The sequence below is a fragment of the Jaculus jaculus genome, chromosome 5 (assembly GCF_020740685.1).
Source record: "Jaculus jaculus isolate mJacJac1 chromosome 5, mJacJac1.mat.Y.cur, whole genome shotgun sequence".
Classification (NCBI taxonomy): Eukaryota; Metazoa; Chordata; class Mammalia; order Rodentia; family Dipodidae; genus Jaculus; species Jaculus jaculus.
The window spans coordinates 32,233,408-32,246,126 of record NC_059106.1 but is presented as its reverse complement, the minus strand read 5'-3'; the positions used below and the strand labels follow the sequence as shown (position 1 = coordinate 32,246,126).

Below are 12,719 nucleotides of genomic sequence, written 5' to 3'. Positions count from 1 at the left end.
GTGCTTATTCTCTCCACTGTTATTCCATATTGTACTCAAAGTTTTATCTAGATCAGTGAAACAAGATAAAGATATAAAAGGAATACAAATAAAAAAGGAAAATGTCAAACTATTCCCATTTTCAGATGATATGATTCTATGCTTTAAAGATGCTGTGTACTGTACTAGAAAACATTTTAGGTTTTTTTTTTTTTTTTTTTTTTTTTTGAGGTAGGGTCTCACTCTAGCCCAGTTTGACTTGGATCTCACTCTGTAGTCCCAAGTTGGCCTCAAACTCATGGTGATCCTCCTACCTCTGCCTCCCGAGTGCTGGGATTAAAAGTGTGCACTACCACTCCCAGCTTAGAAAACTTCTTTGATATTTAATTTAATTTAGACAAGATCTTTAACTCACATTGGCCTTGAAATATCTCTATAGCTAAGGATGACCATGAACTACTTATACTCCAGCTTCCATTGCCCAAGTGATAGGATTATAGGCATGCACTATCAGGCTTGGTCTGTATAGTGCTGGCGATTGAAAACAGTCTCTTGCGCATGTTCAACAAGCCCTTCACCAACTGAGAGCAGAGGGAGGGCACAACAGATCCCCGTTAGGAAGTCCTTGGGGCTCCACATACTTGGTTATTTGGGTAACAGCTTCCATGTCTAGTGTGTAAAAGGTTTAAAGACTATTTGGATGAAATCTCAAACATCACCTGAAGCTTGGTGGAATATTTGAAAGTGAAGATTTATCTAAGGCTTCTAAATGTATTTGTCTTTATGCTTAAGTAAAATGCGTATAAAATGGGCTTTATTATTTGGAAGGCTAAAGTGAGACAAGTACTATTGCCACTATATACATAGAGCTTAATAGGGAAGAAACTGGGATACAAAGTAAGAAAATCACACTTGTGCAAGATAATTTGAAGTCATTTATTAAAGGTTTGAGTTGCCTACATAGTTTTTCTTTTTAAATCAGATGACTGATTCCATTTAATTTATGCTGTTAAAAAAGTTGGAAATGCAGGTATTATATCACTGGATGTATGTTTGTTCTTTATAATTGTCAAAGATTGTGTGTTGAAGCCTACCTTTGAAATCTGGAAAGCTTTAAGCTTCAGGAAGTGAACAGCTGGAGATCAGAGTCATCGCCATCACTTTCTGCAAGAGCAGCCAGAGCCATAATTGCAGTCACTGTTTCCATTATGTGCTATAATAGATTCCTGCTTAACAGATGACGTCTGATGCTCAGTTCTAAACCCATGGGTGCAGATTTATATGATATATGTGAAAACACATCTTCATACATAAATTCACAGATGACTTTAAAAACAAACTTAAGGGCTGGAGAGATGGCTTACTGGTTAAGGTACTTGCCTGCAAAGCCAAAGGATCCAGGTTAAATTCCCTAGGACCCACATAAGCATGATGCAACAAGGTTGATCAAGAGATTCTGAGACACTTAATTAAAGTCCATAGAACAGTACGTTATTCAGAGAAAGGAGGCATAGCTCCCAGTGCCTGGCTCACAGGGAAATGTTTTGAAAGTAATACAAGTGATCTGTTATTTGGAGAAAGCTTTTCAAGAAATAACACTATCCACTTGGCAAGGTACAAATTAGACACCATTGTAAATTATTTCACTAAAAATGCCTTATTGCATGGTATGGTTTGAATATGAAATGTCCCCCACAGGCCCATGTGTTCTGGTCTCCAGCTGATGGTGCTGTTTTGAGAGGTGATGGGAATTTTGGGAGGTGGGGCCTTGGTAGAGAAGGTGGGTAAGTGGGGCATGCCTTCGAAAGCTATACCAGGTCCCTAATCCTTTCTTCTATATGCTTCCTGTCAGCCATGAGGTGAGGAACTCCTTTGCTCTGCACTCTAGCTGCCATGATCCTGTGCACAAGCTCATGGGGGCTAGAATTGAACCCACTGAAATCATAAACAAAATGAAATTTTCTTCCATTACATTTTTTTCCACAGGTTAATTTGGCTATAGTGATGAAAAAGTAATTAATACACTATGGTCTTTTTTTAAAAAAGATTTTTAAAATTTATTTGTTTATTAGAGACAGAGTGGGGGGGGAAGAGAGAGAGAGAGAGAGAGAGAGAGAGAGAGAGAGAGAGAGAGAGAGAGAAAGAATGGGCACAGCATGGCCTCTAGGCACTGCAAATGAACTCCAAACACATGCAACACCATGTACATCTGGCTTATGTGGGACCTGGAGAATCAAACCTGGGTCCTTAGGCTTTGTAGACAAGCACCTTAACCACTAAGCCATCTCTCTAGGCCAACTGTTGTCTTTAACAACACAAAAAATGGGAAATGACATGTAAAATACTGTCTTTTAAATATTTTATTTATTTATTTGCAAAGAGAGAGATGAGAGAGAGACAGAGAGAGAGGGAGGAGAGACAGAGAATGGGCATGTCAGGGCCTCTAGTCACTGCATATGAACTCCAGATGCATGTGCCACTTTGTGCATCTGGTTCTGCATGGATGCTGGAGAATAGAACCTGTGTTGTTAGGCTTTGCAGGCAAATGCCTTAAGCACTGAGCCATCGCTAGAGCCCTCAAACATTATCTTTTAAAGGGGGCAGAGTAGAACAGAACACAAGCGATATCAAAGTCACAAGGGGGAAGTACTGGGGATGGAGAGGGTTAAGCAGAGATGAAGGCAACAGGGGTGGGGTAGGAGTAAGAAGGGAGTGAGGGAAAGTTAATCAAAACTTAAGAGATTCAAAGAAGCCATGTAGAAAATCTATTACCTTATAAATGAATTTAAAATATAGTTAAAACTAACAGAATGAATCGAGGTTCTCTGCCTAGATGGATAATACTGCTCCCAGAAGCAAGGGTTATTTGTTAAATGCAAATGATAGCACCTGGTATGAGATACTTCCCTGTGAGATGTTGGCAAGAGAAGCCCCATAGGCCGCCCAAACCACCCAACCTATTGGTGGTACTCTTAGCTACTCAGCAGAACTGAACAGTAAGACTATTGCTGCAGACTCCACTCCCTCTAGCTGCAGGATGTACAGAAATCAAGATGAGCCTGAGCTAGACACCTCTACCCTGTTGGATGGCTCTCACAGTACCAGAAGGTGCTATGCAGGATGCTGATGGAGAAATACCATCACCTAGCCATGCAACACACCTTGTGTGTTACAATCCTGACCTTCCAGACAAGAGGTGCCCACTAGCACAATAATGGCTGTTTTCTGATTGGGCCTGAGACTCAATCTACAAGATGGATTTATGCCTGATACTGTAAGAAAGGTCAAAGCTCAAGGCTGGGGAAGCCCTAGGCCTAAGGTTTACCTATTATCATTATTGTTTGGCTGAACAGATTCGTGATGTTAAACTATCCTTCTAAATATTTACAGTTATACTCACAGACTAGTTATACTCTCAGACTTGCACAGAGAAAGCTTGCTGTTTGCAGTTTGCTGTGGCTAACATAGAATCTCCCAATGGATCAAAGTGTTGAAAATATATGACATGCTGAGTGCTCAGCTCTATATAGGACATTGCAGAAAAAGGGGGTAAAAAGAATGTAAGAGCTAGGCGATAGGGAGGCTGGCTATGGAACTTTCTCACCTGGATGTGACTTGGCCATTGTATGTATGAACTCACAGCAGCTGTGGTTACCTGCACAAGGCCTATGCAAGATAGGACCAACCATCATTCCACCCTAGATAGGAAAGGAGCTTTGGAGTCCTCAGCAATTCCTGCTAGTCAGTGGTTGCTGGGAGAAGAGGTGTAATTCTCTTGAATGACATCTCCACTACGAGGTGGGTGAGGGAAGAAGGGCTTCAGCAGGAGTAGGAGGGGGGATAAGCAAGGATAATGGGGGTCTATATGATCTTGAATATATATATATATATATATATATACACATATTTGACAAAATGAATTCAAGTTGGTGTGGGGGATAATGCATGTATTTTGTCACTGAAAACTTCTGTAATCACCTTTAAACTTGAGTTAAATTGAGCAGAACTAATACTGAAAGAAAAAAGAAAAAAAAAAAAGCAAAATAGCAGCTTTTCTGGAGTGTCCTTATTGAACATTATGGTGAAATGGAGTCATTAACTAGTCCTGCCTCTGCCAGATGTTACCTTCACCAACTTGACCTCACTCAGGCACCAGTGTCTGGTCTTGAAGATTATGAATCAGGGGAAGGTACCCAAAAGGATTTTGAAATGGCCTTAATTTCTCACAGTGCTTTGGATAATTCTAGGTTCTAATTAAATTCAAATTATCTTTGTGGGAGAAGATTTTGAAAGCCTTTTAAGGATAATTTAAAGACTTTACAGAATAGTTTTTTTTTTGTAGCAAATCTAATGAAAAAAGAAAAACATTAGGGTCATGTGTGAAATGAAACTCTACCAATTGGAATCACATGTAAGTGTAACATGTGAATAGCAATAATTGCTGATATATTTGCACATTGGCTGGAAGTTAGTTCTAATAAAATAAGATTCTAACTTTCATCCCAAAGGGAATAGCAGTAAGTTAGTTACCAGTGCATGTCAGTAACATCAGATGGGATATACAGGAGGTTGTACTGGTTCCATTACAATTGGTTATCATAATAACTCTTTTTTTGGTATAAAAAAAAACCAAACAAAAACAAACTTTGAGTGGATTCTGTATTGGGAGTCATTAAAGCAAGAAACATTATGTTAGTTAATGTTTATTGAATGCTTGTTATATATCAGCCTCTGAAAATACTAAAAGAATTAAAAGATGGTCCTGATCTTGGACTTAGAGGAATTTGTGGCCTGGTAAGAAAGTCAAAACTGTACAAGTGGCCAGTAGCAATATGGGGCCGTTCCAGTGTACTGAGGGAGGTTGGATTTGGATGTTTGTTGTATATTCAGTATTCCCAGACAGGGAGGAAATCACTGTGACGCAAGCAATGTGGAACATGCTTCCACAGAGCTCGGCTATGAGGGGAGTAGAAGGAGGGTTACGGCCCTAGTGATACACACTGTGGAGGAGGGCTTTGTCACTTTTTTCTGTTTGCTCTTAAGATTTTAAAGGAATTTGATTATATATCTAGGCTCCTGAATGACACAAATGGTGAGGAAGAGGGAAGAGGGAGAAGGAAGCTGGACAGGGAGAAAGAGGCAGTGGACATTCGATTGAACCAGATCCTGACATAGATGAGAGAGAACTAAACACAGACCACATCTTCATTTTATGTCTTTTTTTTTTTTTACTATAAAGTATCACTATCTGCATATTTTCTCTTGTGAGCACTGTTTTCAAAATGCAATTTTGAAATAAAAATTAAATTTTGAATAAACCAAAATAATTTAAATAAAAAGCCCATGAACCTTTAATTTGTATCAAATTTAAATGAAAACATGTCTAATCAGTAAACATAAAGCAAAATAAAATAATTTTCAGGAGGCAAATAACATACTGAACGACTTTAGATATGACTCTTAGACTTGATAAAATAACTCCTGCCGTCTTAATATGACAGTTTGCCAAGCACAATTCAGTTAGGCCTCTGCTTTCTCTAGGAGGAATAGTTTTAAAGCTGAATCATACATTACCCATTGTACACTGACAAAATTACTGTTTCAAGGCATTTACCTCAAACCCATTATCTTGAGCTCTGTTGCCTAGCTACTAGAGTTCTGAAGTTTAATGCACTGTAGATTGAATATTTAAATTTCAAACAGAATCTCAGCGATGCATTCTACAGAAAAAGATAATGTTAGACACATTTGTTTATTTAAAATTTCAAAGAAATGTCTTTGCAAGGGGTCAATTTTGCTATGTAAAGAGATTCCAACATCACATATCAAATGACACTAAAGTCACAGTAGATTTTTGTTTGTTTGCATTTTTCCTATGCAGATGGAGGAAAGAAAACCCTTGCCTTGTCTTTGAATGTTTAAGGCTTTGCACCATGGCTTGGGTGCTGACTCATCTCTACAATTACACACAACCCACACATGAACCTTTATAGCACGTGCTTTGACTTACCTGTTCCCATGCGAACACATGTTGATTAAAATAATATTGAATCTGCTCATTTGCAATGTTAATGCACAGCTGCTCAAAGGAGTTCTTTTTGAAATTTTCAAAGCCAAAGATATCAAGAATGCCAATGCTCAGCTCCTCATTGCCACTGGAAGAATGAAAGATATGTATGTATGCCATATATATATATATTTGTTATTTTTTTTTTCCTTTAGGAGATGATGCAAAGCAGAGTATCTCAGAGTTCTTATTTGTGATTGAAATAATTAAACAAGCCTCTTTCCACAGAAAACAAAGATAATAGAGGTGAAGTTAATTTGAATATGCAAATAGAACAGTGTTTTCCTTGTATTTTAGAAATCACTCCCATGGAATTGGCAGTATTTGTGGGGGTGGGGGTATGGGGGAGGGAGGTAAGTTCTAGGATTAGTAAGAGACAAAGACTCTGGCTCAAGTAACAATAACCCAGAGTGATGGAGAACTTCCCATGCTTCCCTCTGAACACTTCCGGCAAGAATACCCAGTATGGGCACATCCACATGCATAAACTATGCATCACACACACACACACACACACACACACACACACCGCCCCTGTGCTCTTATATATTATAAATAGAACTAAGAAGCTTTCCTTGCTATGAGTTGGAAGCACAAAGTTCTGGCTAGGTCAGGAGGCATAGGTGCTCAGAACCCAGCAAACACTGTCAGTCAAAACTGTACCAGGGCTCTTTTTTTGGTTGTTTACTTTCTCCTGAACTTCTAGACCCTGCTCTGGCAAGCACCCCTTATCTCATTTCAGCCCTACTGGGCTGAGATGGGTGGGGAGAGGTGACTTCTACTCCTACCTGGGCTCACCCACTCCTGCCTTTCATGTGGCAGAGGGTCTCTGTACTTTTTTCCCCCCTTGCTTCTCTTAATTTAATAACATCTCTAAACCTTAAAAAAAAAACTATACTAGGAAAGCAAAAGTTCTTTTAGAAAGTATATTTAGTTTCCTTTATAGGAGAACAACTTAAAGAAAATGACTAAAAAGATGTTGCTATTTACTTTGAGATTACTTGTTGTTATATATTTAAATACAGAACAAATATTAATCTGGAGAAAAATAAAAATGTGTATTGATTTAAAAATAATTAAATACTGTAATTCTAGCACTTACTTGGGAGGCTGAGGCAGGAGGATTGCCAGTTCAAGACTAGATTGAACTATATAGTGAGACCTTGTTTCAAACAACACAATTCAATGTCTTGACAAAACTGAACTAAATGATTGCAACTGGTTTTGTTTTAGGTTTTTTTTTTTTAAATTTATTTATTTATTTATTTGAGAGTGACAGACACAGAGAGAAAGACAGATAGAGGGAGAGAGAGAGAATGGGCGCGCCAGGGCTTCCAGCCTCTGCAAACGAACTCCAGACGCGTGCGCCCCCTTGTGCATCTGGCTAACGTGGGACCTGGGGAACCGAGCCTCGAACCGGGGTCCTTAGGCTTCACAGGCAAGCGCTTAACCACTAAGCCATCTCTCCAGCCCTGTTTTAGGTTTTTAAAACTATCTGCAATATCATTTTAAATCTAAGACATGGATAGCTTGGATTAGTGTATGGAAAAGAAAATCACCATTTAGCAGACAGGCTGTACTGGGATTTTTGGCACATCACTCTAGTGGGTAACATCTAGTGCTAAACATGGGGAAAATAGCTACTAAAGTGAAGTTAAAGTCCTGAATATCTTGCTCACATTATGTGGAATGCACATGTATTAGAAAATTCCTGAATGTTTTCATTTTCATATGAATGCTTATGAACTCGTAGAGCTGGCCACACATGAACACAAACCATGCTAATATGGCATCATCACAGGTAAACTAGATTGCAGTTTCAGACTCAGCTTAACAGGGCTGTGCATGGAGGCAAGCCGGTTATGGGGTTCAAGTTGTTTAGACTATGGGGATGACAATTGGATATTTTAGTGGAAAAATAATAAAGAATTGAATACCACAAATGTGTATAAAATGGTCTTATGCACCTAGCAAGTGAGTATGAGTGAAGAAGTCATTGAAGGTAGGCATTAATTTTGTTTTGCCACAAGCCAGATTTATTTCTTTCTTTCTCCCTTTCTTTCTTTCTCCCTTTCTTTCTTTCTTCTTTCTTTCTTTCTTTCTTTCTTTCTTTCTTTCTTTCTTTCTTCCTTTCTTTCTTCCTTCCTTTCTTTCTTTCTCCCTTTCTTTCTTTTCTTTCTTTCCTTCCTTCCTTCCTTCCTTCCTTCCTTCCTTCCTTCCTTCCTTCCTTCCTTCCTTCTTTCTTTCTTTCTTTCTTGCACTATTCACAAAAGACAAGTTGTGGAACCAACATAGGTATACTAGACTGAGGAATGGATAAGGAAAATGTGGTATATGTACACAGTGAGCCTTTATTTAGCCATAAAGCATGAAGTTATTGGAAAATGGATGCAACTAAAAAGATTCATGCTGAGAAAATCAAACCAGTCTCAGACAAACAAATATCATATGCTGTGTTTTTCATTTATGATTCCTAGACTTTATGTAGATAAATAAAATCATGTATGCATATATGCCAAGAAAATAAAGATTAAACCATCTGAAGGGAAAAAAACAAATAGTGTATGGGGAGAAAGAGGAAAATAGCAAGGTAAAGGGGAAATATCTTCAATTTACAACATGTAATTGTATTAAAATGACTATATAACATATATAATATAGAATGATATGTAATGAATATAACAATAAAAATTACTATAGTTATATCAAGATCAGTATGTAGCTTATTGTAATACATTAAAAGAGTGAATCAGGGCTAGAGAAATGGCTTAGCAGTTAAGCGCTTGCCTGTGAAGCTTAAGGACCCTGGTTCAAGGCTCAATTCCCCAGGACCCATGTTAGCCAGATGTACAAGGAGTGCATGCGTCTGGAGTTCGTTTGCAGTGGCTGGAAGCCCTGGCGTGCCCATTCTCTCTCTCTATCTGCCTCTTTCTCTCTCTTTCACTCTCATATGAATAAATAAAAATAAACAAAAAGTTTTTTTTAAAAAAAGAGTGAATCAATGCCACAAACAAGAAAATTATCAAGTAAACAAGATTTGTATTAGATATAAAAATAATAAGTAATAATGCCATTCTATAAAAGCAATTACTAAATTTTATAGAAATGTCTCTAGGATATTACATATACATATATATACATATACATATACATATACATATACATATACATATACATACATATCTATCTATTAATCATCTATCAATCTATCTAATCATCAATATATACCTTTATTTAGTTTTATTATTATATGAGGACTTTTAGGTATGCAAAATATGAAGGGAAGGTTTTGCGTTACCTTCAAGATTTAATTTACACTTGTGAAACAAAAAGAATCTGCTGAATTGTTATTTTATATGAGTATAAAATGGCATGTACTTCATAGTGCCTTCTATATAAAAAAATCATTAGTTTAATGTCACATTTTGAAATCACTCTCTACTGCAATTACTTATGTTGCTATAGTTTTTATGTTATAGTAATTAAGTAGTTTTATGTTTATGTGGAATAAGGAGGTGGTACTTCTAGGAAGTGAAGTATATCTATTGAAATTCAGTTGTGATAATTCACTAAACCCATAAGAGATATCCTCAAAGGTCTTACAAAAATAAAAAAAAAATAAAATGGATATATTACCTGACATTTGGGGAGAATGCTTATATAAAAAAATTACCTTGATGTTGTGCCATGTTTCAATAGATTGTTAATACAATTGACTATCCAACTAAAGAGACGTCCATATAAAGTTTTAGCCATGGCATCTCTGACGTCAGTAGCCTTTTCCACAGTGTTGGGTCGTATAATAGTTTCCCCTCTAGTGACCACACAATGAGAAGTGAGAGCTTCTTGAAGCTCGTCTGCTTGAATGCAGAGCAAAGAAGCAGCTACAAAATAAAAAAGACATTGTTAGAAGAATCCATGAGAATGAGGCCACTTTCAGAAAAAGGAAAAGCCCCATTCACTTTCATAATGTTACATGACATAAGATTTCATAGTGTAGAAACAAACCACTATTCAATATCAGTCCTATGTCTCTTCTTGTTTTTTTCTTAGCTACATGGGCTAAACAATCACTACTGCATGATGGAACACAACCCACACCCAGCAGGTTGACAAAATGGACCAGCTGCACTGCACAGGTGTGTGGTTCTATGAGTGATGTCAAACATAATTTCACTGAGTTACACTAAATATTTTAAGGCACACTGAATAGAACAGATCATTGGTACTATCTTGATAGGATTATTATGCAAGTGTTTTCAAGATGTCAATGCAAATTAATACACTCCCCCCGCCAAGTTGTTACTCTGGGAAGTGGTTTAGTTCATTTTAATTATATTTATGCAATTCATACATTTTGTGTCCTGTATGAGTTCCTTGCATATATATACAAATAAGTTTTAATGACTAAAATCCTTTTCGTCGGTTTGATTGTGACCAAATATGTGCTTATCTACATAATATTATGGCTTGGTTCTTAAATGCCCCCCAAAGGTCCATATGCTAAGTAAAGACTTGGCTGCAGCCTGTGGTGTTATGGGTAGGCCATGGAGCTTTTTGAAGATGGGATCTAGTAAAAGGAAGTTAGGTCATAGGGTGTGTGTCTTTGAAGGGGTTCCTGTACCCTTGGCTCCCTTCTCTCTCTTTTTGTGTTCTGTATACCATGATGTAAGCAACTCTGATCACCCATGAGATGAACAACTTTACTTCACCAAGTGCTCCTTGCCATGATGTTATGACTGAAAGGTGTAAACTGTGAGTCAATGTTTACCTTTCCTTTCCTTAAGTTAGCTTGTCTCATGTGCATTTCCCAGAAACACAAAGCCACCACACATACAACTAACACTGTTGCATTCCATGTTGCCCGCTGCAGGTAACATTTTATGACTTGATGGTGAGAACTGCACCTTATCGTTGAAGTTACCTGGTTATTCCTGTCACCTCTGGTAGCCTAATATCTTGAGTGCCAAGTAAACTATTTTATACATGGAGAGTCAGATCAAATATTTTCAAGCTTTTGGGTATATGCCAATTACTTTGCCAGTGTGAGACATCTGTTGCTATGTTACATGCTAGTTCCAAAGTCACATGGCATATAGAAGGTAGAAATCTTAGTGACAAGTCTGGACCCATCCTCTTTTAGAGTAAGCATAATTGAGGAAAAATGTATAATTGAAAATTTGCATCATGGTTCCATAGGCTTTGAAGGATACTCACAACAAATATGGAATTATGGGATGTGTGCCAATATTAAAAATAAAAGAACAGGATATATATTCTAAATAGAAAGACCTATGCCACTAAAGAGTATCAGTGGGGTAGCTTAAATTATTGGAGACCATTTTCCAAACTCTTCTATTAAGAAAAACAAAACTTGGTTTGAAACAAAACCATGATATGTGCCCCCTGTGTGGAAAATGATTGAAAATTTAATTAACCCAGGGTAAATGCATGAACAGAATTCATGCACTAAGAAAACATATAGGCTTTATGACTTTTTTTTAATGATATAGGTTTTAAATGATAGAAGATAATTTTAATTCTTTTTATAATAATTAGTTCTATTTTTATCAATATTAATTGTTTTATTCCACATTAAAACATAACTCCTAACATAGCTATCCAAGTTTGGTCTTCAGAAACATTTCTTATAGTCATTAGTTAACATGCATGAAGATCTGTTGTCATAGTGGACTTTCATAATTTCACTTGACACAAATTGAGTCTGAACATACTTTTGAGGATTCCACATAAGTAAAACTGCTTGAAATTATCCTTATGTGGCCCAGCATAAGGCTTGAGAGAGTTCAGTTCCATGAGGAAGATAATACAACTCACAGTTCTCTAGAGCTGCATGATTGCAGATGTAGCTCTTGTCAATCTGGTGTTCAGTTGCCACAGAAGAGAATTCAATGTTTCCAACATTCAAGATTGCAGCGAGTACACTGTATACACTGCCAATTTGCTGAAATATACCACAGAAATATTAAAATCATTTTTCTGTAGATGATAGCAACATGGTAACTATGGCTGAGAAAAAGCTTTAGGTTGCAGTATGAAAAGGGGTTGAAGAGATGGCTCACTGGACAAAAAGCTTGCCACATAAGTATGAGAACATGAGTATGATTCCCAGCACCCACATCCACATAAGTGCTATGCAGACCTGGCGTCCCACCTCTAATCCCAGCACTGGGAAAGTAGAGACGGGGATCCCTTGGGCAAGCGGGCTAAGTAGATTAGCTAAATCAGTGAGCTCTGGGTTCAAGTGAGAGATCCTGTCTCATTAAATAATATGGAGAGCAACTGAGGAAGACACGTGATGTCAAGCTCTGGTCTATACACAAACACACGTGAGCCCACGTGCATACAAATATTTGTATACACACACACACACACACACACACACACATTCCATATCTACATACACATGAAAAACGAGAAGGATGCTCCTGTAGAATGTGATGTAAGACCAAGAGGAACCCTTGTAGGCTCAGCCTCATTCATTATTTTAACTTTACAGTCAAGCACATTGCTGATTACCTTGTCAGCACTAAGTATTATATAAATGCTAACATGAATAGAAATAAAATGGAGAGTTCCCCCCAAAGTAAACAGAAATGATCATTAGGTTATAGATAAACTTACTCATGGGAAACCAAGATCACAGTAGAGT

At 37.4% G+C, this 12,719-nt stretch overlaps 1 protein-coding gene across 1 annotated transcript in view; it reads right to left on the bottom strand.

Moving 5' to 3' along the window:
• The window catches only part of Myo3a (myosin IIIA), a 167,371-nt gene that overhangs the window by 70,181 nt on the left and 84,471 nt on the right, over positions 1-12,719 (bottom strand). Inside the window, exons 16-18 of the mRNA XM_004659674.3 lie at positions 11,885-12,011; positions 9,720-9,930; positions 5,990-6,134 (exon numbers count right to left, since the gene is read on the bottom strand). Of these exons, the coding sequence (XP_004659731.2) occupies positions 5,990-6,134; positions 9,720-9,930; positions 11,885-12,011 (483 nt within the window). The remainder of the gene's footprint in view (positions 1-5,989; positions 6,135-9,719; positions 9,931-11,884; positions 12,012-12,719) is intronic.